This window comes from Neovison vison, chromosome 5, assembly GCF_020171115.1.
Source record: "Neovison vison isolate M4711 chromosome 5, ASM_NN_V1, whole genome shotgun sequence".
Classification (NCBI taxonomy): Eukaryota; Metazoa; Chordata; class Mammalia; order Carnivora; family Mustelidae; genus Neogale; species Neogale vison.
This window is the reverse complement of record NC_058095.1, coordinates 46,593,290-46,620,828: the sequence shown is the minus strand read 5'-3', so window position 1 is coordinate 46,620,828 and position 27,539 is coordinate 46,593,290. Positions and strand designations below refer to the sequence as shown.

The 27,539-nt window shown below is 49.7% G+C and overlaps 2 protein-coding genes across 3 annotated transcripts; one reads left to right on the top strand and one right to left on the bottom strand.

Moving 5' to 3' along the window:
• The first annotated feature begins 402 nt into the window (after positions 1-402).
• Positions 403-15,115, top strand: UBE2Z (ubiquitin conjugating enzyme E2 Z). Its single transcript, XM_044248765.1, has 7 exons — positions 403-792; positions 2,744-2,816; positions 4,737-4,924; positions 7,302-7,413; positions 9,691-9,803; positions 10,691-10,781; positions 13,051-15,115. Exons 1-7 carry the CDS (start codon positions 470-472, stop codon positions 13,219-13,221), a joined length of 1,071 nt encoding a protein of 356 aa, XP_044104700.1. The 5' UTR covers positions 403-469; the 3' UTR covers positions 13,222-15,115.
• Positions 15,116-16,436: 1,321 nt separating this feature from the next.
• On the bottom strand, positions 16,437-25,524 carry SNF8 (SNF8 subunit of ESCRT-II). Of its 2 annotated transcripts, XM_044248767.1 has the most exons (8): positions 25,387-25,524; positions 24,974-25,024; positions 21,788-21,926; positions 20,588-20,692; positions 19,611-19,683; positions 18,551-18,692; positions 17,664-17,738; positions 16,437-16,671 (listed from the first exon to the last, which is right to left on the bottom strand). In XM_044248767.1, exons 1-8 carry the CDS (start codon positions 25,438-25,440, stop codon positions 16,534-16,536), a joined length of 777 nt encoding a protein of 258 aa, XP_044104702.1. In that variant the 5' UTR covers positions 25,441-25,524; the 3' UTR covers positions 16,437-16,533. The 2 variants fall into 2 exon arrangements, with proteins under 2 accessions (XP_044104702.1, XP_044104701.1); XM_044248766.1 differs by lacking the exon at positions 16,437-16,671 and having other exon boundaries at positions 16,700-17,738.
• Between the last annotated feature and the right edge of the window lie 2,015 nt (positions 25,525-27,539).

Sequence of the window (27,539 nt, the reverse complement as noted above, 5' to 3'; positions counted from 1 at the left end):
GAGCAAGTCGACTCATCTATTCAGAACCTTCCCCAAGGAAGCTCTATCCCCACTCCTGGCCCATGGACAGGACCGAGGAGGGTCTCTTTCGTTAAGGGTGGGGATACGATCCTTCCTTCCTCTCCCTGCCACACTTGAAAATTAAATATTGCACGTCACCGGGCTCTCAGCCGCACCTCGGCGACCCCGCACGCTTCAGAGCCTCCTCACGCAAAGCGAGGGCCAACGCGGGCCCTGGGCCCCGGCTCCAGTTCCCACCCCCTCTCGCCCTGGAGGACCGTGGGTGGACGCTCTTGCAGAACGCCTCTCGCTGGTCGGGCGGGGGTGGGCGGAGCCAGCGCCGCCCGGGCTGTGTAAGCGGAGGGTGGGGACACTCTGGCCCGGCTCTCGGTGGTGCGGGAGCGGGAGGGAGCAGCGGCCGCTCTGGTCGGCGGACGTGCTGCCGAGCAGTCCCGGAAGCGAAGCAGCGATGGCGGAGAGTCCAACTGAGGAGGCGGCGACGGCGACGGCGACGGCGGGCGCCGGGGCGGCGGGCCCCGGGGCGAGCGGCGTCGCCGGTGTTGTTGGCGTTAGCGGCAGCGGGTTCGGGCCGCCTTTCCTGCCGGATGTGTGGGCGGCGGCGGCGGCTGCGGGCGGGGCCGGGGGGCCGGGGAGCGGCCTGGCTCCGCTGCCCGGGCTCCCGCCCTCGGCCGCTGCCCACGGGGCCGCGCTGCTTAGCCACTGGGACCCCACACTCAGCTCCGACTGGGACGGCGAACGAACCGCGCCGCAGTGTCTACTTCGGATCAAGCGGTGAGCCGGGGTTTTTCCTCCCCCAGCCCCGAGCTCCGGGGCTCGACCTTCCCCGCCCCCCCTTTCCCACTACACCCCCCCTCCGCCCGCTGCCTCCGCGCTTCCCTCGCGGCGGCCCAGCTCCAAGGCCCACGTCTTGCCAACCCGAAGCGTCGCGATCCAAGTCCCCTCTCCCCCCACCCGCAGCTCCACACGCACCAAAGCCCTCCTCGCGTGCCCAGGTCCGACCCCGCCCCTCGGCTACCTCCCTTGAGCCCTCCGTCTCGGTGCCGGACACCCTCCCCCATACCTCCCGCCCGAAACCCGACCCTTTCGCGCTTCAGCAACACCCCCTCCCGCCTTCCGCGCCGCCTCTCTCCCCCCTTCCCCACCCCAGCCCTGCTAGATGCTGCCCGGAGGCCCCACCCATCGCCCCCCCTCCAGCCCCGCGTCGTAGCCTCCCGAGCCCCGTTTGTAACACACGTAGAGCTTGGTTTTCGTGGCTTCACAGTCGAGACCAACCTTTCTTTTTATTCCCCATGTCCTCAAACCGACTCCCCAAGTCTATATCGTTTCCCTCACATACCCGCAGTCTCCCCTTGAACCACTTCTCCAGAACCCCAACGCTCGCCACTCTCACACCTGTTCCGGGAATGCAGGCTTGTATTATCCCACTCAGGACTTGCTTGTATTTTTTCTTCTCCGTCGTCTGGTTTACTTTTCTGAAGCAAATATACCTAATTCAGATATAGGAACAAAGGCCCAAGTCCTTTCTGTGCTTATTTCTTGGGTGACTGATCTTAGATCCTATGATTTAATAGATAATGTTTCTGTAAAAATGCTTAGCGTAGTACCTATTGCATAGGGAAAAAGTAATGCTTTTTGACCGCTATTAATTCTGAAACCTGTTTCTGATGACCGGTCTCTACCTCTCCCTGTGCCCCTCCACTGCAGCCATACTCATCTAGGTAATCTCACCGCCGCCCCCCCACCACCACGCTCCAAGTCCCTTCAGATGTCTCTGCTTATCTTTCAAGGTTGTAATAACCATTAAACAGCACATTGTGTGTAAAGTACCTGGCCCAGTGCCTGACACAGACACCAGCTCTATTAGGGTCCAACAGGGTCGCCACCTCTAACTTCAGAATCTCAGCACTCCCTTCTACTCCAGTCCTCCATCCCCTTCAGTCCGTCCGTCCTGACTTTTACCTTTGAGTTCTGCCAGTACTTCTTTCCTCTGCTCTCTCACTTGTTTGCACTTTACATCCCTATGTACCCTACCAAGCATCTTCCCACCTAGAATGTCCCTTAGACCCCCGCTCACAACGGATGCATTCTAGATTGTGCACGACAACCTACAGATCCTCTCTCTGTAGTAGCCAGTGCATGTCATCTTTCAGATGTGAATCCCAGCGATTTGAGAGGGTACCCTCTGCAGTCTGAAGAGATCTCTACCCTGTTGGTACCCTGGGCAGGAAGACCATGATTGCTCCTTGCTAGCTCACTTGTTTAATAGAAGCCCTGTGCCAACAACGGTCCACTGTCTACGGGATTCGCTTTTTTGATGGAGTTGATTATGTTTTCCCGGTTACTGAACAGTCTTCGTTTAGCATTCATTCGTAGTACCTGGGAGTCTCGGAGGTGGGGAGTGAATGAATTGCCTGTGGGAGGAAGAGAGAGTAAATGGGATGTGGCTTTTCCAGGGTGACATCTGATGCCATTGGGATCTCTGATTTTTCCCCCTCCCCCTGAGGAAACAATGCCCTTTTGATAATAATTTGCTCTCTGCTTGCCTGACAAGTACTCAGCTGAGATTTTTCAGCCAACAAGACAGTGCGCACATTTGTGGTACCAAGCACCACTTTCTCAAACCCTGGCCTCATTGAGGTGCCACCAGCTGTCCTGCTCAAGGGATTCCCCTTTTTCCTCCTCTCCCTCACTCCCTTCCCCACCTCCTCTTGGTGTTATACAGGGATATCATGTCCATTTATAAGGAGCCTCCTCCAGGAATGTTCGTCGTACCTGATACTGTTGACATGACTAAGGTATGTAACTTGGAGGGGGTTGGGGGCTGTTGGGAAGTTGGGCCCAGAAAGTTGGAAGAGCCTAAAAGATTATCCAGCTCACATCTCTGACTACATAAATGAATAAATCAAGATCCCAAGAGAATAAGTGGTTTTCCCAAGGTCACACAGTGAGGTGGAGCAGAGCCTTGATCAGGTGTCTTTTACTCAGGTGTCAGTAGTTCCGGTTGACTTGGAAAATCCCAGTTTACGCCACTTGTCCCAGCTTAACTATTATTAGGGTACTCTTTCACTCTCAGAAATGCACCAGTTGGGCTGATAGATGGCATAGTCATTCGTTTCATCCCAATTTTTCCTCCATCCTGTCACTCTTGACTCTTAAGTATGATGCTGTAAATCACATGCAGAGAAGATTGGGGATGGGGCAGACCTGAATGAACAGAGTTTATACTCAAATGGGCTTGTCTAGGCTCCTATCCTCACTGGTTGCTTTTGAATATCCTTTCCACCCCAGAGACCATTCCTGTCTTGTCCTCACCACACAAACACAGAGAGGCTGAAATTCCCCTGACTTAGATACTTAGGCCTCTCTGTCATTGAGCGCTCTACCCTCATTTAAACGCTCTACCTTCGCTTAAACTGATGTTGGGAAGAAACCAGATTTCCTAAATCTAGTATTGTTTAAATGAAACCTCTCCATAGTTTCAAATTTCTTACAGTAAAAGTTCAGACATTGTGTTGTTGGTATTTCTGTTTTGTTTCAAATAGGTTTCCCTGTAAATTGATTTTTTTTCTTTTTATGTGGTTGGAAATGTTTTTCCTGGGACATCTTGTCCTCAGTCAAGTATCAGTGTTAATAATGCTAGTTCCCTGGGGTCCCAGAATTGATGTCCTATTGATGCCATTTGAGCTTGCTATTCCAAATGACTGAGGGCTAGAAGATAATCCGCGGTGTCACCAGGGCAAAGTAGGGCCTGAGGCATTGCATTGCAGGTCCTTTTTCGTCTTGCTGTTTAAATTCTGAGCAGACCTTAAGTGCCTAGCAGCCTTTGTAGGAGAAGAAATATAACAGAGTTTGTTCAGGTTTTCCTCCTTTGAGGAAGGGAAAGTTTGTTCAGTAATCGTGGCTGGAGAAAAGAGTTTAGCATTCTGTTCTAAATGCTACTGATCTGTTTTCTTCTTAAATTAACCAACAGTATTGGGGAAATTTCTGAGGTTGGTTGAAGGGCTCCAAATGGACCCTGAGTTTTCCCCGTTTTTCTTTCCATCTTTGGCACAAGTTGGATACAGCCTGAGCCGTATCATCCACAGTAGGTTTGATCCTCTTTGGAGGCAGCAGACCCCCTAGGCCTCCATCACAACCTCAGCTCTGCGCCCTTACTGGCCCCGGTGCTGTGGCCGCCAGTCCCTGGGCTCTTTTCCATTCAACTTAACCTCCCCTTTCAGCCACATTAAGTGAAGGGTGGGGTCGCATCACATGCGTGTTTTACCCATTTCCTCGGTAAAAATAGATACTCGTTTCTGAAATTTAAACGTGCTAGGATAATATTTTACAGGTGAATATTTTAATGTGTGCAGTGGTGTGCCGTCTAGACTTGTCACATACAGCACTGATGAGGGAAGTCTAAACCAAAACCCTGCTGCCGGGGAGTTTTAAGGGACACTCAAGGGTGATCTTGGACCGGATTCACTTTTCACCTTGGGCTCGAACTGTAGAATGTAGCCCCCGAGTCAGATGCCACTCCACCAGAATGGGGTTCTTAAAGTTCCAAACCTGTGTATCAGTGCGAGTGAGTCCCGGCTGCTCCTCCTGCACCGTGAGGGCGTGGAATACGGATGCCAGCCGAAGGGCCTGCTTCTGGTGTGGGGAGCACGTGGAAGCCAGGCGGGGTTGGGATGGGACATCACCTCACAATTTTGAGATGGGGTTTTATTTTGCAGATTCATGCATTGATCACAGGCCCATTTGACACCCCTTATGAAGGGGGTTTCTTCCTGTTCGTGTTTCGGTGTCCGCCCGACTATCCCATCCACCCGCCTCGGGTCAAACTGATGACAACGGGCAATAACACAGTGAGGTTTAACCCCAACTTCTACCGCAATGGGAAAGTCTGCTTGAGTATTCTAGGGTAAGAGGAGACTCTTCTAAGTGGCCAAGTTCGTTGTTAGCAAATAATTGCTCTAGGCCAGCCTTTATCAACTGGGGTTCCTCATCTGAACCACAGAACACAGAAAATGATTGGAGGGACTGTCACCTCAATTCTCCTCAGGATGGTACACGACAAGTATCATTCTAGGCGCCAAAGAGAGAAGTTCATTTATGACCTACGATGGCTGCCTTACCGAAGTGCTTCTCCCCAAGCTGCACCAGCACCCGGGCGCTTGCAGCCCTGCGGACTCTGGGGTTCCAATCCCGGCCTCCTGTGTCAGAAACTCCAGGGGTCGGGTTCCGCAGTCTGTGTCCTTCAGGCCCTCCGGGTGATTGGGGCACACGCTCCAGCTTGAGAACCACTTCCTTAGGGCATCGGGGCTTGATTCTCTCCCGAACGGGTTGAGAAAGGCTGCAGATCTGTGCCATGTACGATTGTGGGTGTCTTGTTTCTGAGTCTCTCAATGAGTGGCTTTGGAGGCGGTGGTGGTGATGAGGATGATATGATATTCTAACAACTGAATGAAAAATGTCTAAGGTTGGAAATCACATCAGATGAGAAACACGAGTTTCAAGTGCATTTTGTTTTCTGGGCACTGCTGAGATTTTTGCTTAATGTGGTTCTCATTGGTTCCCTTTTAATTGCCTAGGGGGGTTACAAATTCAGAATGGAACCGTCTGCTGATGTTTTCTGGGTCTGTCTTGTTTGTGTGATCTGAATTTCCCCTGGGGCAGAGAATAAGTGCAGGGTGAAGTTGGGAAAGTCGCCCGAACTGGGGGTGCGTTTTCTTTCTTGTCTAGTGTGTTTCCCAAGTGTGGGGTCGTGGGGGAGGGGGAAGGCAGCTGACCCAACCTGAGGCGCAGCTTCTTTTATTGATTCTTTTAATCTCTCTGATCCAGGGGTATGTTCTGTGATGGTGGCAGTGAGGAAGTCCTTCACAGGAGGTTGTCCTTCAAGAGGTCCTTTATGTTGTTAGGGTATCTGACTCTGCGGGTAGGACAGGGGTATACATAGCCCAAGGTGGTGAGGATACTCAGTGGTTGTTTCTGTATGACATCTGTTCGATACAGGGTTTTTGTTCAGGTTCCCCATTAGGCCAGTAGGAAACAACTCTGAACGAACCTCAGCTCACAGTGGAACCAGGGGAAGTAAGATGGTGGGGTACAAATGGCCGAAGCCTGTTGGGTAGAAAAGGAGAAGCTACCCCGAACTTGAATCTTGACCACGAGGAATCACAGGGTAGAAAATTCCCATGTGTTCTTAGTCGACTGTTCCCTCTGTCAGCCTCAGTGCTTTCCTCCCTACGTAGAAGAAAAGATTGGGACTGCCTTACGGACGAAAGAAACGTAACGAAAATTTACCCTATTGGCTTGCCTCTCAAATAGGTGAAGTCTTAGCGGAAGTCTTAGCGCAGGGTCTGGCTTTCCTGGAGGAGTAGAGCTGAGGGGAGCAGGCTGAGAGGCTCGGAAGAGCGAGCCTTGACGATGATGATGATGATGATGATGAGCTTGCTTAACTGGGCTTTCCTCGAGCGTAGCAGGGAAAGGGAATTGGCCAGTGAACTTCAGCAAGCCAGTCCTGGCTTAGGTTGTGTTCAGCTTCCAGATCAGGTGCCACCTCTTCAGTGAATTGAGCTAAAAAGAAATGTCATTGTTGTCCAAGTTGCGCTCCTCCTCCCAGGATCTGGTCAGGTTGATGGAAGAGAGGAGCAATTCTGGTGCTTCTGTTTTATTCAGGATGGCTTCCATATATTATTTCAGACCCTCCTTGCGCCTGACCCTACTCCCTTCCTGTCCTTTGGCAGAGTCCTGTAGTCTTCAGAGAGTCTGACACTCTGCGTGCTGATACAGGGCAGGATCCCTGGTCATCAGCCCTGCTACATGGCCTTGAACCAGATGGCTGTATTCAGGCCCCCTGCCCCTCTGTGCTCAGCTTCTGTCTCCTCACTAACTCCTTCACCACCTTCCGGATTTAGGATTTACAGAGGTTAACACTTAGGCTGCGTTTGGTACTGTTTTCATACCTTTTCTCTTCCATTTTGATGATTGGAACCTTCCCTGGCTACTGTTTATTTCCTAGTCGGATGAAAATCACTTCAAAGTTACAGGGCTTGCTTTACCCTCTTTTCTTTTGTCCCACTTGATAAGAGGATTAGGCAGTTGATTGATTTCTGGTGAATGAGGGTGAGACAGGCTGGGGAATTCCAGAGCATTAATAGTGAAAGAGAAACGTTTGGTTTAACTCACTGACGCGGGTGCTGCCAGGCTCCAGGGTGCTGGGGCACTAGTGTTTCTGTGGTGGCCCTCACCATCGCTCTCGGCCTCACCCTCTTCCCTCTGTCTGCTGTGTTTTCCAGTACGTGGACTGGCCCCGCCTGGAGCCCAGCCCAGAGCATCTCCTCCGTGCTGATCTCCATCCAGTCCCTAATGACTGAGAACCCCTATCACAATGAGCCTGGCTTTGAGCAGGTAAGGCGGTGGGGGGAGAGGGGCAGCTGGGAAAGGGAGTACTGAGTTTGAAGAGCTCTGAGAGGTGTGCTTAAGGGTCTTGTTTGTTTGTTTAATGTCACCATAGGAGAAAAAAGGAGCTGGTATGTGTGCTCCTTAAAAATGTCTTTTTTTCCTTGTAACTTACAATACTGTTCGGTTATTTCCATTTGACTTGGATTAATCTACAAGGTGGGAATCCGTGGAGTCCTCTGGAAATTAATTCTAAGCCTGCTTTTGGGGGCTTTTGCAACTGGTGGGTTCTTCTCTATATGTCCATTCTCCCAAAGTCCCCTTAAGGTACTTCCTGGAGTGACTCCTGTTCAGCTGGGTGTTTTTCCGGAGTTACAGAATCCTGTTACCTGAAGAGCCAGAGGACCTGGTCATTTATTAGCTAGTGGGGCAAGAACATTGCAGTCAGCGCTGCCAGAGAGAAGGGAGAGGAAAATTGCGTTTTCCAGGGGTATGCTATGTGCCAGCCGCTGCCAAATTTTTGTGTATATATATTATCTCATTTAACTTTCACACTAATTTGAGGTAGGGGCGCCTGGCCAGTTTAGTCAGAAGAGCAGGCAGCTCTTGACCTTGGGGTCGTGAGTTTGAGCCCCACTTTGGTTGCAGAGAATACTCACTTGGGGTAAATGTTATCCCCATTTTCAAATGAGGTATTGGTGACACGGACAGGTTAATAACTTTCACAAAGATACAAAGATAATGGTAGAACCCAATATTTGCCCTGGAGCCAAGAGTTTTTCCACTGTTCCAGAATGCCTTCCAGGATTACTCTGAAGTACAGGGAAAGAGTTCCAATCATAATCTCCAAAGATAATAATTCTATTTAGGTGACTAAAACAGTTTAACTAATTTTTAAAATATTTGAGGTAATGCTAACATTGACGGTTCATTTATAGACCTGAACAATAGGAAATACTCTTCAAGAGGGAATAGAAGTTATTCCCAAAATCTCCTTTCCAAACAAATAGTGTATTTGATTTTAGGATTAGGTAGAAATGGAAAAGGGCCTCATTGGCCAACCAAGGAGCTGATTTGAAGGTCTCTCCTTTGTTTGGAAATTCAGGAGCTCTGACTTTTATTCTCTCAAACGTTACTGGTCCACAGCCGCAGGTCCTGGGGGCCCTTTTTCATAGCCCCCCAGGAGAAGGAAGTGGCCAGCTGTTTGTTTCTTAGCGGTTAACATCCAGACAACTCACTTCTTTCTTAAATAACTGAAATGGCTTAATGTCAGGAAGGGTACACTTGTTGGGCACCACACAACTTTGAAGGTCGTGGAGCCTGGTCGAATCACCACCCTCATTTCTCTTCCCCGCTGTTTTCATATAATGCTTGCTGTTTACCAAAGTAGTGATTGACAGTCCAGCTTCACAGACATCACGTGTCATCGAAAGGAAAATAATGCAGTTTCATGTCCAGCCTGATCCACTGAGCTCAACCTAGTAGTTGGCGTGCTGACTGACAGGTGGTGAATACTATGGTTTTCCTAAAAAAGTTGAACGTATCCCATGGCACCCCTGTGAGCCCGCTGTGGTGCATTTTGGAAACCATGGTAGGAGAGTAAGGGTATATATATATGTCTTTCCTGCTCATGATGTGTTTTAATCAGAGGCCAAGGTTCTGGTTGTCAGGTTGGTGGTAGGGGGACCATTGCGGAGTAGAAGAGGAGTTAAAAGGATGGGAGACTGTGCTCCCTTCCGTCTCTACCCACACATTTATATCGGCTTTCTCAGTCAGTATTGGAGTTTTCTTTTGGAAACTTCAGGTTCTACTTCCAATAGGTTCGTAGTAGTTGATTTCAGTGATGGTGGAATCCTGCAGACATAAAAAGGAGTTAGCCGGGAAGCATCCAGATATTTACAGGGTTTTTTACTGAAACTCTTGATGTCACGTTTACCCTTTGGTCCCATCACCATTCTTAACATTTGGTTCTTTCCCATTCAGTCTTTACCTCAGAGGCCTCTCATTTCATTCAGCCTTAGGAATCTGATGGGTCTAGTTTGCTGCCTACAGGCTGGGTGACCTGTAACAGAGGATGGGTGTTGGCACGCATGGGGGGAGGTGAATGATCTCAGAAAGAGAAACTCAGTTGCTTTTCATGGATCTGCTGTAGTTGGAAAGGTATCTTCTAGGTTTGTTTACTTGGTTCATGCGCCCCACCCCACGTTAATCCTGATGTCTCCTCCTGTTGACTTTTCATTTTGCCTAAATTTGTACTTGGGCACTCCGGTGTCTGTTACATTACAGGAGAGACATCCAGGAGACAGCAAAAATTACAATGAATGTATCCGGCATGAGACCATCAGAGTGGCAGTCTGTGACATGATGGAAGGAAAGTGTCCCTGTCCTGAGCCCTTACGGTAGGTGTGTGCCAAGAGCGCCCACTTGGCACTTTGGTATTGCTGTCGGGAGGCTTAGCTCTGAGAACCTTTGGGGCAAAATCCACTATTGGGCACCAGGGGAGATACAGAAAAACATAAAGCTTTGGTTCCCATTTTCAAAGAGTACTGGCTAAGGGTCACTCAAGAGAAAGTTCAGCAAGCTGCTCTGTTCTAGGAGAGTGCCAAGACCAATGGGAACAACATAGCCCGTAGCCTCCAGTTTGCTGAGGGCCAGGACCTAGTGAAGAGCCTTACTTGTTCTATAACCAAATGAGTGTAGAGCCCTTCATAATGAATCCACTTCTCAATGTTGGAGTTTACTCATAAATGTTCAACTAGATGAATAAGGTTGGAGTTACTGAAACAAACTTCTGGAAGAATTTTGAGTAAGAGTTGGGATAAGGGATGGCCTATGGAAAACACAAGATTGAGGCATGAGTTGAAGTTGGGAGTCAAATGATCAATATTAACAGTCACCCTCCTTTAATAATCCCTGAGGTATAAGAGCAGTCTTGGGTTGTCAGCTTTCTTTTTCCATTGAAAGATCTTTGTGAGGGGGCACCTGAGTGGCCCAGTCAGTAGAGCATCTGACTCTTGGTTTCAGCTCAGGTCGTAAGATCGAGCCTTGCGTCGGGCTCTGCACTCAGCACAGAGTCTGCTTGAGATCCTGTCTCCCTCTGGCCCTCATGTTCTCTCTCTCTCTCTCTCTCTGAAATCTTTTTTTTTTTTTTTTTTTTTTTTAAAGGAAGGTCTTTGTGATATGCCAAATCTGGGCTTGAGAACTAATTGGCAGTAAGGTTAGATGGTGAAGGGATGATCCCTTCCCCACCACGTTCCTAGCTCAGGCTTCTCTGCTTGTTTTCCAGAGGGGTGATGGAGAAGTCCTTCCTGGAGTATTACGACTTCTATGAGGTGGCTTGCAAAGATCGCCTGCACCTTCAAGGCCAGACAATGCAGGTAACGCAGCCCCTGCCACGGACTCCAGAGGCCGCACGGCAGACCCCATAAAATCCCTCCCCAAGGATAGCATCTGCAGCTCTCAGAGAAGTCAGAGCCGACAGGAACTTGTCATTTAAGTTGCTGTGGCCCAGGGAGCAGACCGCCTTGCCTGATTCCTGTGGAGTTGCCTGTCAGTCTTGCCATCAACTAGATGCTCATGGGTAGAGTCTGAACCATCCTGCTTTCTAGCCTGGAATGCTTTCCCTTCTTAACAGTCTTTTCAAACCATGAACGTTCAGCCCTCTCAGACTCCTAGTGATGATAAGGGTGAGTTCTCTACTGAGTCCAGTCCCTGGCTCAGAGGGGTGCTCAGAGATCGAGGCTAGGGAGATGTTGAGTATGTGCTCTTACATGTTGAAAGACTCCTGTTATGAAGACAGTAAGCATTTGTTTACTTTTGGCCTCCATTGGAGAATTGTGCTTCCACTTGAGTTGGAATGCAGGATTTAAGCTTCCTCTAAAGAGGAGATTCTTGGGGCATCTGGCTGGCTCAGTCAGTAGAGCGTGTGACTCTTGATCTCAAGGTCGTGAGTTCGAGCCCCATGTTGGGCATGGAGCCTACTTAAAACAAAACAAAAAAAGATTCTTATGAAGCCAAATTGTAAACATGCTCCAATATAAAAGACCTGGTTGGTAAGAGGGTGAGATAACCCCCCCCTCCGTCCTGAAGGACTGGTTCTTTTGTCTTTTGGATCATTACCTGTGGTCTTGCTTAGGTTTGTGCTGACTTGGATGAATGACTGAGGCCACTGAAAGTTCTCTCCAGCTCTTCCTGAGCTGTTTCCCCCACCCAGGCCGCACCAGCAGCAGTAGGAGTAAATGTCTTCCTTCCTCAGCTGCTGCTCAGAAATGGTAGTTGCCCTGTTTTTTCCTTCAAGGGTTTCCCACCCATCTGCCCAGTTAAAACTCAAAGGGCAGGGGTGCCTGGCTGGCTCCGTCGGGAAAGCCAGTGTAACTGTTGATCCCAGGGTTGGAAGTTTGAGTCCCATGTTGGGTGTAGAGATTACTTTTTAAAAATAAATAATTAAAATATAAAACAAAAAAGGGCAAGGCCAGATCAGCATTAACTTGTTCCCGACCCCTTTTTCAGAGTCCATTGTAGGTGATGCCTGCCATGCTTTGTGCCCCATCAGGAATTCTCACTGCTGGTATTCAAAAGCATTTCCAATATTCACTCTGTGGAGGAAAAATAACTCGTGATGAGAGAAGGAAAGGGAAGAGCAGCGTCTGGGGAGGAGGGAAGTGGGTGGAAATGGAGCCAAGGATGAAAAAAGGAAGATTTGAAAAATGACGGTTCCAGAGTAAGTGTGGAGTTCAGCCTGGGGGGAACGTAACCCTGAGAAGCAGAAAGTGTGGGCTACAGTCACAGTGACTGTGACTTCTGTTCACTGGTCCCCGATCGTGAGGGTGATGTGTGGGCAAAAGTGTGGAAGGAGTCTATGTGGGAGAAGCAGAATGTGGGAGGGAAAAATCACGTACCGTTTTGTGACTCAAGAGGTCTCCACTTGTCTAAACCCTGGCCGTGCACTACTTCGCTGCCATATTCTCTGTGTAGCATTTACGTTCCTTGTGTTTAGACTCTCTGCTCCCACCCTGGTTATTTTTGAGATTTTAAGGACACTTAACCCCTTTCTAGAAAACTTTCGGAGGTGTTCGGTGTAGAATGACAGGGACTGAGACCAGGGCTGGGCAGCCCTGGAGTGATGTGTACAAAGTGGACAGGGAGGTGTTGACAGGTCTCACCGGAAGAGTGGACGGGTGCTTATCTGGAAGTCCGAACTCCTGAGTTCCAGACTTGCCTGTGATGTTGAAAAAGCAGATTTCCCCTTTCGAATTATAGGAAAAGAAAGATGATACTTCCCTCTGTATGGTTTTTATGAAGTTAATTGCGAACACAGGCACACATAATGGTCACAGTTCTGGTCTTGAATTTCTGTTTCTTGCCTGTCTCCCCTTTACTGTAACCCTCTTCTGCATAGTGGCTTGCTTTCAGGGAACAAAAACGTTTGAATGTTGTCCCAAGCCAGACCTGTCTGGGTGGCGGTTAGTGTACCGTAGTATGTCTAAGCAGAGGGCGCACTGTCTGCTGTTGGGATTGAGCGCTCTACCCTCTGCCCCCGTGACTCAGAAGTTGACCATGCGTCCAACATGGGCCCGAAGCTGCTCTTTCTAGGGTGAGCCCTCCAGACTCGAATCTTCCATCCTGCTTGTCTCCTTTCCCCCACAGGACCCTTTTGGAGAGAAGCGTGGCCACTTTGACTACCAGTCCCTCTTGATGCGCCTGGGACTGATTCGTCAGAAAGTGCTGGAGAGGCTCCATAATGAGAACGCCGAAATGGACTCTGATAGCAGTTCGTCTGGGACAGAGACAGACCTGCACGGGAGCCTGAGGGTTTAGACCCTGCTCCCTTCTCCCCTCCCCCCACTCAAGGGTCCCAGCAACGTCCCTTCCCCCCCACCCCAGGGATGGAGAGGCACTGTGTATCTCCCTCCAAACGTGACGTCATCCTGCAAGATGGCAAGAACCAAGCCAGCTCGGATCCCAGGGTGTGGGAGTGGGGAGGCTGTTCCTGACCTGACCTCCCTGGCTCTCGAGCATCCGGGGCTGTGTTCATCCCATAGCAGGGGCCAAGGTACCGACGCAGGAGCACCCAGGGTGAGGGCCTCTGGCAAACACAAGCGGCCGACACACCTCTCCGCAGGGCCAGCTCCTCAGGGGGAGGCGGGAGACAGAAACTGTAATTCCAAGAGGGAGCGTGCCCACATGATTGAGGGGGATATCTGGAAGGGAGCTTTGGGTGGGGGCTGTCTGTGACACTTAAGCAGTCTGGGTGGTTGTCTGTCTGTCTGCAGTCTTGAAGCAGGGCTTCCCGATGCCCTTTTCCTCCCTGCCTCTCTTTCCCAATACTTCCCATGGGCCAGCATAATTTTGTTTTTCCTAATTTATAGTCACTGTTCTAGACAGACCAAAGAGAAGGAACAGTGGTGGAGTCTAGGCTGCTGATCAGTGAGCTTTACCTAGCACCTGAGCACCTTTCTCCTCTGCCCGCCCCCATTCCCTCGCCCATTTCCAGATTTAAGACAGAAGGTAAATGTGACTGGGATGGAACCGAGGTCCTGGTAGAGCCTGCACAGGCACCATGAGAAGCTGATTTTGTTCCCGCAATCACTGATTTGAAAAGTTCCCAACGCAGCCAGCTGCTGTGTGTGGGGTATGAGAGCCACTACATAGAATAGTCTTTTACAGATGTTCCTAAATGCTACCCACGATGAGGGTATTTCCCCTGGGGGTGGGGTGCAGTGGGGAGACTGATGCTAGTCCTCTTGTGTTCTGTTTGGCTGTCCTTGTGTATTTTCACCCTGGCCTCTAGTTACCCCCCCAACCTCCCTCCCACTTCAATGCCCAGGGACTTGTGGGGAGCAAGGGTCGCCAATGGCAGAGGGGCTGGGGCTGGGACTGTGGGCCCCGCTGCTTCTCTTGCCTCTCCGCCTCCCGTCCTTCCCAGCTGCTCTGTCACTGGCTCTGATGGCTGTTTGCCTGGCTGTGTTGCTTCTCTGTCTGTATCTAGCTGCAGTGATCCTTTAGCTGGTTGGCTCAGAAGAATGTGTGTTAGGCGCCCTGTGGTACTGGGCACTGAGAAACTCCAGCCTTCCCCTTTTTGGTGTGTTCTCCCCATACTTTCCAGAATCTTACTGTTAGGGCTCCCAGTGGGGTGTTGGTGATCCGTATGACGCAGGGCCTCAGTCAGTATCCAGCCGCGTATACGGGAGAGGATGACTTGGGCCTGCCCTGCCCGCTGCTGTGGAGGCTTCTGCCTGCAGGTCATGGGACTTCCGGGGAGTTCGGAAGGGGTTGGGCACAAAGGAGAATGTCCAACTTGGGAGGGCAGGAAGCAAAGAAACTGGACAGGAAGTGGGCTTGGGGAACGGAAGTTTATCTCGGATACCTAAGGCTGGGTCTCTTAACAAGGAGACTTAAAGGGGGACCCTGCTGCCAATTTCCCTCTTCCATTCCCAGAGCAAGTACAGGGCTTAGCAGAAGGCCCTTGGCCTGTTGGTCCAGTGGTTGTCTGTCATCCATTTAAGTGTTCCCACTTTCAAGTGACAATCCTCTCCTTGGCCCTGCCGTGGGCAGAGCATGTCTGGCATACCAGCCTGACTTTTATGCCCTAATCTTGAGTTGAGGAAATATATGCACAGGAGTCAAAAGAGATGTCTTTATATCTGACTGTACATAAATGAAGTTTTTTTTTTTTCTTTTTGGTGCAATAAAGTTTGTTTTGGCAGAAGGAGGAAGCGCCTGTGGGTGTGGGAGGGTGTGTGTCAAGGGAGACTGGGATCCTCCAACAACCACACCTCTCACCCAGGTCTGAAACTGCCAGGGAGAAAGTGCTCGATGTATTGTCTGGAGGCTGGAAACTCCGGTTACAGGGCGTGGGTGGAAGCAGGGCGGCCAGGGATGGGTCTCCGGCCTACCAGAAGTAGCAGGGCCTTTTCTGAGACCACATCTGGCCATCAAGGAGAGGAATGCCATCTTGGCCTCAATTGCTTCAAAGGAGCTCCTTCACAAACTGGGAAGGGAGTATGTCCTCCAAGGACAGGCAGATCTAGACTGTATCCCTGGGTAAGGAAAGGGCATCTTAAGTTCTGGATAATCCAGACCTCACTTGATTTTCGGGTATCTGGTACGAAACGAGCCCTTAGGAATTCTGCATGAAGACTGATTCATGCAGCCACCTTCCTTCTCTACTTGATATAGAAAGGCTCTAGCGTTCTGGCGCAAAGGCTTTCCCTCTTGGCTGACCCCGCGGCAAGGAAGACATTCCATGGGACACAGCCAGCTGTTGCTGGGCAAAGCCACGATGCGGGAAGGCGAAGGCACGCATGCCAGTGCACTTAGGCTCTGGCTCCTCACTTTGCCTTTTAAGCTGGTGGCCCGCGCCCAGTGAGTTAATTCAGAAGGAGACCTACTCACTGAGCTGATGAAAGTGGCCGTGAGGATTTAAATGTGTTTAGAAGGCGGCACAGGGTAGGTGTTCAGTAAATGATGCCCTTCCCACTGCTAAGGCGAGAGGGACCTAGTGATCACGGGAGGGAGAGCTGGTATGAAACTCAAGGACTAGACTATGTCCACTGTTGGTCCATTCCCCTAGGTTCTGTTGTTTCTTTCCTCTAACCACCATTTTACTTTGACCTCTACTTTTTTCACACTCAGCCAAGTCTGTCAGAACCTGGACGCTCCAGAGGAAACTGGAGGAGACTGAACGAGTGGCTATTACTGGTCCATTAGATCTGCTCCCTTGAGATAAACATTTTTATAAAGACAAGGTTTAAATTAACAGGCTGTAATTTATGTCCCAGGACTACCAATAGCCAAGAGACTGTCTAGCCAGGAGATGGACTGCCTTCATTCTAGACCCATCCCTACCGTGAACTTGGTGGTGACCCATGCAGGTCATTTCGTACGTGCTCGCTATTCTCTGTGCTACTCAGGTTAGCCTTACTGGATAAATGAGTTTTTCTCCAATAAAAGATGCAATGTGAAGGCACTTTAAATAAAATAAAATAAAATAATGGGTGAAGAATATTGAGGAAAGAAAAAACTTGAAACTCTTTTCTTTAAAAAAAAAGTTATTCAGGCTTTATTCACACCAGCAGCTCTGCCCTCCTCTTCCTGCCTGTTGCTGGGGCTCCTTCCACACTGCCGGAGTCAGGGGAGGGCTTCTCTGGCCTCCTCGGCTGTAATCTCCTGGGCGTAGAGGTCAGTGAAGAGAGCCGGCAGCCAGTAGCGGGCCTCCCCTGGGGCCTGTAGGTCCAGCCAGGCCAGCCCTTCCTTCAGCAGGTGTTCCTGGAGGGAAAAGGTAGGAAGAGTCGGAGTTCCTGTCAGGTGGACAAACGACCCACAGACCTGTTTTGGCATCAGTGGGGTTTTCAGACTAAATCTACACGAGTGCCTTCACACCTTTACATAAACAGACTGGAATTCCAGGTTCTGTTTGGCCCTGACCTTTGCCTGAGGTGCAAGAGATGCAACCAGATCACTTAACCCGTGCTGGGAAGGAGGGTAAAGACAAGTAGTGTGGGATGCTGGAGAAGGACTCTGGGGCTGCAGAGACGTCTGCCCTGTGGCCTGAAGCAAATCCCTGATCCCAGTTCCCTGAAGCAAAATGGACACCACTGTTGTAATTATGTTTCCGTTAACTTGTGGGTGAACCTTCATGGACAAGTTATTGGAGGGACTCTCTTAGTTTAGAATGGACTGGCAATTCTTATAGCCAGAAATAGGCTCAAGATGGGCCCGGTTGTCCCCAGCAGCAGTAAACAGATGTTTCTGTTACCCTGCTTCCCAGAAAAAATTAAGTCTACAGTTTAATTGCCTGGATAAGGAAGAAGGTATGAAAAGCCAAGATTACATTCTCCTGCTACTACTCCTCATCAGCCTCTCACTAGCATCACGAGATCTGTCTATAGAGAACACTAACTATATAATACACAGTGTAATAGTATGCCATTATGGGTATGTAATTAAGTAGGTAACAATTCCCTTCACTCTATATTGACAGTGTTACTTCCAGTACAAACCGTATGAATTGTCTGACCAGGCTCGACAGGCTGGGGGAGAGAGGAGGTACTGGTGACTGGCCTACGCAGTTAGAAGCCTGCCTCTAAGTCGGACCTCAGGGGCACCTTCAGAGGAATGCGGGGGTTGCCTTGCTTCTCTGTGGTAACAGCAGCCTTCAAGGCGAGAGGCCAGCAGAGCAAGGCTAAAGTTTCTGCCGGTGTGCTGTCTATCCACCCATCTGGGGCCCGTCTCTCTGGCCCATTCCAGAATTCACATACCAGCACTTGCCGCGCTCGCTCGGTCTCCCATTTAAGACTGGCTTTGATATCACTGACAGTCACGTAGCCGTTTTTCTGGAGGAAGGAGGAACGAGGGAGTCCGTTAACGGTGGACTTTCCCTAAGAACCCAGCGTCTGCCCGGCAACAACAGACCGACCCAGACAGGAGGAAGACCTGCCCTTGAAGTCTAAGAAAAGACTGTTTAGAAGCCCCAGCAAAGAGAGAGAAGCGACTTTCAGGGTGACAGGTTCAGTCTTAAAAAGTGGGGTCCCTGGTACTAAAATACTAATTTAGACTTTCTCCAAGAACTTCAGAGTATGATAAGATTCAGAATAATTCACTGAAAGCAAGAAATGGTGACAATTCCCAGCCTCACCTTACCCGTTCCCCAGTAAGAAAAGCTCTTCCTTATTTAGTTTTGTTTTCCATTATCGGATTAAGAAAACTGAACGTGTCTTCCCTCAATCTGGGGTAAGGAATGGGGAAGGAGGGGGTACGCTGAAGGCATGCCAAGGGACAGGGGACTGGCAAATGAGAGGAAACGTTTGTTTGGAAGAACCCATTCAGAGTGTAGTACTCTGAAGACCTCAGAGAATCGGTCTACCCAAGCAAATCCAGCCTGCTGTCTGCATGTCTGTCTGCTCCACTAGACTGTACGCTCCCTGAGAGCAGGACCTCTGGTGCCCGCCGTTCTGCCCCTGACAGCCTGGCCCGGTGCTTTGCGCTGTAGCTGCTCAATAAATGTCTTCTAAATAAGCACCGGTCTGAGTCGTGCGTCCACTGGACAGTCTCAGCGGAAGACCTGAGTCTGTGCTACTCCCAAAGTCTGTAACCCCCGCCCAGGCCGCGCCCCCGCCCCTGCGGGCCCCCAGAAGGCAGCAGGTACCTCAGCCAGCTGCAGCACCACGGTGTGGTCCATGTTGAGCTCAGCCGGGACGGACTGAATGAGGTAGGTGCCGCCCACGGGGATGATGCCGAAGCCAGTGCCCAGCGCCTTCAGTTTCTTGATGGCCCTGATCAGGTCATCTCTGAGGGAAGAAAAAGCCACTTAAAGACCCCTGGCACAGCAGACCCAGCTGCGACGCAGTTTCAGCTCTGGCCTAGCAGGGACCCCCTGACAAGACTCAAACGGCTGCATGATGGTCAGTGACCTCAGTAAGAAGGCAGGGCCAAGGGGCACCAGACGGCGCTGGGACACTACTGGGAGATGGTACAGGAATGGAGCAAAAACCCGCCCACAGGAGCCCACCAGGGAATGGGAACAAAGGAGCTCCATGGAACAGACGACAGGGAGCAGCACAGACTGCGGTAAAAAGGAAACCGGAAACCACACATGAATTTTATAGACAGCGATCCAGCTGACGATCGCCATTGGGAAATTCAGGCCCACTCCTGCCAGATTATCTGGTTTCCCGTTAACAACTGAACTCGAATTAGGGAAAAAGAAAACCCACAAGACCATGTGTAGAACCTATATGCAGCCCACATACCGACAGCCTTTTTTTTAACCTTTTCTCAAACTGAAGTTCTGCATGGAGGCTGCTAAACCAGATCAACATGTACCCCACCTTCTGACCCCCACTCCGTTCCCCAGCCTTCCCGGGTGTGTGCACTAGTCTCCTTCACCACAAATAGCTCAATATTAAGCCCTAAGTATGTTAAAAAAAAAAAAATAGTAACAATACATGCATACATGTGGGGAAGAAAATGCTTAGAAGAAACTACACGAAAATGTCAATAATTGTAATCTTAGTTGAGAAGTAACAGGTTGTTTTTGGTTCTTTAGGTCTATATTTCCCATTTTCTAAAACGCAGGTTTTCTAATCATAAAGAAGAACAAAATGATCCTGAAAGCAGCCTAGACATGTGAGCAGTAAAGAGAAATGATTTTCATATGATTTTTAAAGACCTTTCCATACTCCAAGGGGTTGGGAGGCAAGACCTACTGGCTGACGTCCTGCGCGAACTTGCCCCTTCCTTTCAACACCTGCTGGTGCAGCTCCTCGAGGGTTATCAGGCCTGTGCGAGCGGTGAGGAAAGCAGGGGGAGGGTGAGCTTTGTGGCTGAGCCAAACCAAACCAAACCCAAAATACAAATTATTAAGATGGGGGCGCCTGGGTGGCTCAGTGGGTTAAGCCGCTGCCTTCGGCTCGGGTCATGATCTCAGGGTCCTGGGATCGAGTCCCACATCGAGCTCTCTGTTCAGCGGGGAGCCTGCTTCCTCCTCTCTCTCTCTCTCTGCCTGCCTCTCTGCCTACTTGTGATTTCTCTCTGTCAAATAAATAAACAAAATCTTTAAAAAAAGGCGCCTGGGTGGCTCAGTGGGTTAAGCCGCTGCCTGCGGCTCAGGTCATGATCTCAGGGTCCTGGGATCGAGTCCCACATCGGGCTCTCTGCTCAGCAGGGAGCCTGCTTCCTTTCCTCTCTCTCTGCCTGCCTCTCTGTCTACTTGTGATCTCTCTGTGTCAAATAAATAAATAAAAATCTTTAAAAAAAAAAATCTTAAAAAAAAAAAAATTATTAAGATGACCCAACTGGATGACCATTTTTAGGTCACGTTTTGGGGAGCCAAGAAAGTGGGCATCACCCCACCCTGGAACACCAGGACACATAGTTACTAATCTTAAAATCATAACCTGGGTATGTTGTGTATCGAGGAAAAAGCCTATTTCCTACCTCCCTATAATTTTCTATAATCACCAAGGTCTAAGAACCTGCTAGGTGAAGCCCTCTAGGGAACAGAGACCATCATTCAGGCAGTTCCATTTTTCAACCACATGAAGCCGCTAAGATGCTTCTGAAGACCTAAGAGCTTCTCAAGATCTTACTGGCCTGCAGTCTGCAGGATGGAAAAGATCCCCTTTCAAGGTCTTCTCCCTCCGAGAAGTCCAAGGCCCAGCACTCCGGACTCAGCCAGCCTCACCTCCATTCCGGTGCTTCAAGGCCAGGCACACCTCGATAATTTGGACCCCCAGCTCATAATAGAAATCCCCCACGCCTAGCATCTCAGACCAAAATCCTTTTCCAGCTGAAAGAAAGAAAGAAAAACAAAAGCCAGGTTATGGGTTGGTTTCTATCCTTTCTTTTCTCTCCAAGCTAGATTAAAACATCTACCCCATGGGAAACGTTCCCTGCCTAGCCTAAGTCCTGGGGCTCCATTTACTAGTCAGGATCCTCAAGACAGTCGAACTCTTGGGAAGTCCTCCTAAAAACCAGCTCGGACAGTTGGCAAGGGTGGGCAATCTAAAAGGCATTTCTGGGGGCGCCTGGGTGGCTCAGTGGGTTAAACCACTGCCTTCGGCTCAGGTCATGATCTCAGGGTCCTGAGATCGAGCCCCGTATCGGGCTCTCTGCTCAGCGGGGAGCCTGCTTCCTCCTCTCTCTCTGCCTGCCTCTCTGCCTGCTTGTGATCTCCGTCTGTCAAATGAATAAATAAAATCTTTAAAAAAATAAAATAAAATAAAATAAAAGGCATTTCTGTTTCGCTAATTCTGGCTCAGAACACTATAAAAATGCAAATTATACAATGAAATACAATGGGACAGAGGGTCTAGACAAGGCTGAGAGAAACCATCCGCAGACCTGGCCTTCAAAAATCCACCAGAGACAACAATTCACTGGGGAAAAAATGCAGGTTACAGAGTAGTAATGACAGCATAATCTGATACGTTAGAAGAAATTTATAAATGGGATGCAGGCACCCAGAAAGCTACCTCAGACCGTTAATGTTTATCTCTGCAACTACGGAACAGGATCCGGAGACTCGTACTTTCTCTTTTTCTTTTTTCTCATCTATTGACTAACTCCAGGATGACATGCTACTTTCATGAAAACTCAATTATCTTTTTAATAAAGGGAAGAAAGTCCACTGTAGGTCACGACTCACGGGAAGGCCCGTACCCTGGCTACGAGCCCGAAGGCAACGTCTCCAGCTTCCCCCGCACGCTGCGCACTCAGTCATCCTGCTGGGCACTCCCTGGAGACAACAGCCTCTGGCTCTTCCTGCAGGCCCTTTTCGAAGGGCCTTCTGGAAGATGGCCTAGCCACAGGGCTGACAGCCAGCAGAACTGCTGGCCCTCTGGAGCCCCAGGAGAACACCGCAGCCCCGCACACAGCTCCTTACAGGCCAGTGGGTCCACCCCGATGGTGGCGCACATGTCCTGGAACTGCACCCGGAACTCGGGATTCTTGCGGATCTCCTGCTTGTGCTTGCTGGCGAATTCCTCCAGGTTGCTCTTGAACATGTCCAACTGCTTCGACATCTGTAAGGTGGGCCAGAGGGAGGTCAGGGGCAGCCTAATCAAGTGATAACCCGATGCCAAAAGTAAGTTCCCGGCCCGGTGTTAGGGCAAAGGCTGAAATAACCTACCTCCTCCAGGCCTGCCATGACGCTATTTCTTGTTCCCTTTCTTGCTCTGCGGGGAGCCTGCTTCTCCCTCTGCCACTGCTCCCTCAGCTTGTGCATTCTCTTTCTCTCTCTCAAATAATAAAATCTTTAAAAAGATTGATGTATCTTAACTTGAGAGAGTGAGAACATGCACAGGCACACACATGAGCAGGAGGAAGGGCAGAGGGAGAGATCGTCAAGCGAACTCTCCACTGAGCATGCAGCCGCACTGGGGGCTCAATGAGATCACGAGCAAAGCCAAAACCATGAGTCAGACGCCCAACCGACTGAGCCACCCAGGTGCCCCTATTGTTCCCTCTGTTTATCCCTAACTTTCCTTCGTGTTTCTGTTGTCAGCTGGATTGGGATGCCATAATGTTTCCTCAATTCTGTAACATACATTTTTGGGGGCACCTGGCTGGTTCAGTTGGTAGTAGAGCACGCAACTCTTGATCTTAGGGTTTTGAGTTTGAGCCCCAAGATGGGTAGAGAGATTACTTAAAAATCTTTGGGGGTGCCTGGGTGGCTCAGTAGGTTAAGTGGTCTACTCTTGGTTTCAGCTCAGGTCATCCCCTCAGGGTCATGAGACTGAGCCCTACCTGTCTCTGCACTCTCCTTGGAGTCCAGTTAAGACTCTCTCCCTCTGCCTCTTCCCACCTGCACGCTCTATCTCTAAAATTAATAAATAAATCTTTTTTTTTTTTTTTAAGATTTTTATTTATTTATTTATTTGACAGAGAGAAATCACAAGTAGACGGAGAGGCAGGCAGAGAGAGAGGGAGAAGCAGGCTCCCTGCTGAGCAGAGAGTCCGATGCGGGACTCGATCCCAGGACCGTGAGATCATGACCTGAGCCGAAGGCAGCAGCTTAACCCACTGAGCCACCCAGGCGCCCCAATAAATAAATCTTTAAAGTATAAATAAAATAAAACACTTTAAAGATAAAAAAAATAAAACACACATTTTCCCCCCACATGTTCCTGTTCTAAAGTTGGGATGCATCTAACAATTTTAACTAATGTGATACTTTTTTATTTTCCCAGAGAAACTGCTACTAGATTGAAGGTGCACCCCAGAATCCATTTTGTCTTAAAAATCAGAGAGGGCACCTGGGTGGCTCAGTGGGTTAAGCCTCTGCCTTCGGCTCAGGTCATGATCCCCAGGGTCTTGGGATGGAGCCCCACATCAAGCTCTCTGCTCAACAGGGAGCCTGCTTCCTCCTCTCTCTCTCTCTGCCTGCCTCTCTGCCTACTTGTGATCTCTCTCTGTCAAATAAACAAATAAAATCTTTAAAAAAAAAAAAAAATGAGAGAATGTGGAGGCGTCTGGGTGGGTCAGTTGTTAAGCATCTGCCTTCGGCTCAGGTCATGATACCCAGGGTCTTGGGATTGAGCCCCACATCAAGCTCCCTGCTCGGTGGGAGGCCTGCTTCTCCCTTTCCCACTCCCCCTGCTTCTGTCCCCTTTCTCTCTGTCTCTCTCTCTCTCTGTCAAATAAATAAATAAAATCTTTTTTAAAAATTGAGAGAATTCAGCATTCAGAAAGAAAGAAATCTTCAGCCACTGACAGGTTACACAGGAGAGAAAGGAAGCCTGGTATGAATTAGGTTTGCAGTGATTGTTGACTCTTTCAGTCATGGACCTTCTTGGGAATCAACTCTAAGTAAAGAATCCCAAAGGGAGGGGTGGGTCTACCAGATTATATTCCAAAGCTAAATACAAATGGTTTGGGGATTTTCTGACTTATTTGTAGTATTCCTTCTCTTTCCCTAATTAACAAAGCCTATGTTCCACCCACCAAGAGTAATCACTCCTGGCTCAACATCTCCGCGTTTGCTACATTTTATATCTCCCCTATGAGTAGGAGGTTTTGTTTCTTTTTTTTAATTTATTTATTTGACAGACAGAGATCACAAGCAGGCAGAGAGGCAGGCAGAGAGAGAGGGAAGCAGGCTCCTCGCTGAGCAAAGCCCGATGTGGGACTCGATCCCAGGACCCTGAGATCATGACCTGAGCCGAAGGCAGCGGCTTAACCCACTGAGCCACCCAGGCGCTCCAGTTTCTTTCTTTCTTTTTTTTAATAAATAAGTATGTATTTATTTTAGGGGTAGAGAGAGAGAGCACAAGTGAGAAGGGCACAGAGAGGAGAGAGAATCTCAAGCACACCTGCCATTGAGTGAGAAGCCCAACACCAGGCTTGATCCCACCACCATGAGATCATGACCTGAGCAGAAACCAAGACTTGGACACTTAACCAACTGAGCGACCCAGGGACCCCTGAGGTGGGAGATTTTGAAGAGCACAGCCCGTGTCTACTCTCTTTCCTCAGTACAAGGATCCATTTCCTTGCTTAACTGTTTTTGCCTCTTCTTTACCAGTCCCAGTAACTGCGTGAACTCAGGGCATGAAAAGGGAATCACAGGCACGGCACCCCATCACTGACACACACTTTTGGTACGCACCTAGATGTGACGGTGGTGGTGATAGGCCACACAGGTTTACGCCATATTTTCATGCTATTCTTAGGCACTTGAGGTGAAAGTCCCCAAAGACCTAATTCAAACAGCTCTACCACCTACTACCCATGTAATCTTGGATAAATCACCTGAATGTCCTCAATTCTAAACTGGGAAGAATAGAGTTCCCTCCTGGTAGGATCGTCAGGATGAACAAGATAGTGCATGTAAAAAAAAAAAAAAAAAAAAAAAGGACACGTGCCTGGGACGATATAAGCATGCAACGACTCAAAGATGTTAGCTATCACTCTTATTAGCAAGTCCCATAAAAGATCTGAGCAGCCCAGAAGCCGAGATTTGCCAAATACCCTATTTTTAGTTCAATCCAAACAATCTAGTTTACATCAGAGGTGCCCTTCCAGCCTCGTCCGGTCTCCCTTCCTGCCTGGAGCCCTCCAACCGACTCACCTGGGCCAGCTGGTCTTCCGCCAAGACAGTGCCTCGCTCCTTATACTTGGCCTGTCAGACAAAGAGACCAATGTGAGTTGAGAGTGGGCGCTGGGGGCTCCCACCTGAAATGCCTCCGATGAAGTATGAGAAGAGGAGGGTCTCTCTTAAATGGTTTTTCTTAGGGTGAGGGATGAGAAAGTAAAACAGACGGCTAGTCTGTAGTCATATTTGGGGACGCGGGGGAAAGGGCTGGTGGATCTGCGAATGCTGACATTCCAATCAACTGGAAACTGAAGAAAGTCAGTTTCCTGAGACGCGAAGAGCCCGTGTCAGATTCTGATCGGGGGCGATTTGAGGGTACAGAGCTCTCTCCGAGACTTCCAGTCTCTCTCCGGTCGGGGATGGCTGTAGGTCGGCCTTCTTCTCCTCACCTCGGCAAGCTTCTTCTTGGCGATGGCGCCCGCTCCCACCCCGCGGCGATGCATCCCCACCCTGGGCCCGGGGGCCGCCCCGCTGCCGGGACCCCGGGTCTCCGCGTCCCGGGATCCGCCGCCGGCTCCCAACGCGGAAGCGCGGGGCACGCGTCATCTCCGCGCGCCGGAAGCTACGCGCCGACTTCCTGCCGCGGGGCAGAGCGGCCCCGCCTTCCTCTGGTGGCCAGGACAGGAGTAGCCAGCCCGGCGAAGCCCCGCGGCGGGGAGGACAGGCGAGTGCAGACGCTGAGCCGCGGCGTCTTTGTCGGAGGCTTGCTCCCCACCCACGTGGGCGCCTCGGAGCCCCGAGTGGTAGCACGACTGACGCTCGCCGCCCCCCGGGCTCCGGCTCCCAGCCGCCTACTATGGGCCAGGCGTTGAGTCGGCCCCGAAGCTTCCAAATGGAGCATGAAGCACAACCCGTCAGCTCTAGTGGAGCCTACCTGTTGGAGTCACACGCAGAAACTCTAAGACCTTACAGTTAAGAACTTGGACTGTGGAATTAGATAGCCGGCTCCATAGCTCACTTCCACTGCAGTGGGTCCAGTCACTTTAGCCATAGTCCTGAATCTCTTGTGTTCTAGTGTCCACAGTATATAGAGTAATACCAACTCATGAAGTTGTGAGGATGAAGTGAGAAAATTATGACAAAGCGTTTAGGGCGATGCCTGACATATAAGTAAACATCAGTTATGATTGTTACTCAGCAGATTTGGAGTGGAATCAGCCATCTGTGTGTTTAGAAAGCTCCATAGCTGGTTTCTACAGCGTCGAGCCCAACAAAGCAGCTAACGAAGGATTCTTAAGCCAGGAAGCTGTTACTTGACTTGTTAGATCAAATTCTTGTTTTAGAAGAATTAGTCACAAATGGGGCGCCCCAGGTCATGATCCCAGCGTCCGTTCTGGGATAGAGCCCCACATCTGGATCTCTGCTCAGTAGGGAGCCTGCTTCCTCCTCTCTGCCTGCCTCTCTGCCTACTTGTGATCTCTGTCAAATAAATAAAATATCTTAAAAAAAAAAAAAAGATCTTGGGGTCCTTGAATTGAGCCCCGCATGGGGCTCTCTGCTCAGCAGGGAGGGTGCTTCTCCCTCTACCCCTTCCCCGACTTGTGCTCTCTTTCTCTCTCCCTCTCTGTCAAATAAATAAAATCTTAAAAAAAAAAAGTGACAACCTAGACTTAAGTCAGCCATAGCAATGCAACCTAGAAACGATGCAAGCTAGCACTAAGATATTGGCCATGAGGTAGAGAGAATGCAATGGTTTCAGGAGATATTTGGAGGGCAGAATGGTAAAACTGGTAAGATGGAGACAGAGTGGGTAGGGAAAAATGCTCTTTTCTGTCTTGGGCAGCAGGGTGGTGCCATTCAGAGAAGGGGGTGTGGGAACAGGGACTGAGACCACAGGATGAAGCTGGGGAAATAATTAAAAGTGGTTTTGAACAAGTTGAAATTGAGGTCTCTGTGACATCACAAGAGAGACAACCAGTGGTCATTTAGATGTATTAACATAAAGGTCTACAGAAAGCGCTGGACAGAGCTACAGATCCAGAATCATCAGCAAGGTGAAATCACAAATGTGAATAAGGTTACCAGAAGTTTCAAGTAAAAGGGTTAGAAGAGGACGTGAGCAGAGATTGATGACAGGATATGTAGCCACCACTTTGGACCCTGAGGGATTACGGAACCATGGCTCAGGTCCCTGACCTGAGGATTTCATGGAGCAGAGCAATCACACCAGCCTTGAGCTGCCTGCTTCTGGATGCTTACAAGAAAGAGAAACAATGTTCTGTCTTACCAAAGCCACTGTTGGTTACCCAAACCCAGGTGTTTTTCTGTTATTTTCCAGCAGAATCTAGTATTAGTGGGTGTAAGGACCAAATTTCAGGTTCATCCTCAGACATACACTTAGACACTGAGTCTATAGATAGTCCAAGTCCCCTTAGAAACAAACTTCCCTAGACACAGATTTGCTCTTCCAACACGTACTAGCCATCTCCTAAAACACTGACCTTCAATAAACCCACCCATGCCTTTCTGCAAAACAACATGTAGCCCCTTAGGTACACACATTTACCTCCTCGTGTTCTTACTACACTGCTCCCTAACACAA

Coding starts and splice junctions, on each gene's coding strand:
- UBE2Z (XM_044248765.1), top strand. CDS start 470: ATGGCGGAGAGTCCAACTGAGGAGGCGGCGACGGCGACGGCGACGGCG. Junction 2,817..4,736: donor ATACTGTTGACATGACTAAG/GTATGTAACTTG, acceptor TTTATTTTGCAG/ATTCATGCATTGATCACAGG. Junction 10,782..13,050: donor TTCAAGGCCAGACAATGCAG/GTAACGCAGCCC, acceptor TTTCCCCCACAG/GACCCTTTTGGAGAGAAGCG.
- SNF8 (XM_044248766.1), bottom strand. CDS start 25,440: ATGCATCGCCGCGGGGTGGGAGCGGGCGCCATCGCCAAGAAGAAGCTT. Junction 20,693..21,787: donor CGGGGTGGACCCACTGGCCT/GTAAGGAGCTGT, acceptor TCTTTCTTTCAG/CTGGAAAAGGATTTTGGTCT. Junction 18,693..19,610: donor TTCGCGCAGGACGTCAGCCA/GTAGGTCTTGCC, acceptor TTCTTCCCTCAG/AGATGACCTGATCAGGGCCA.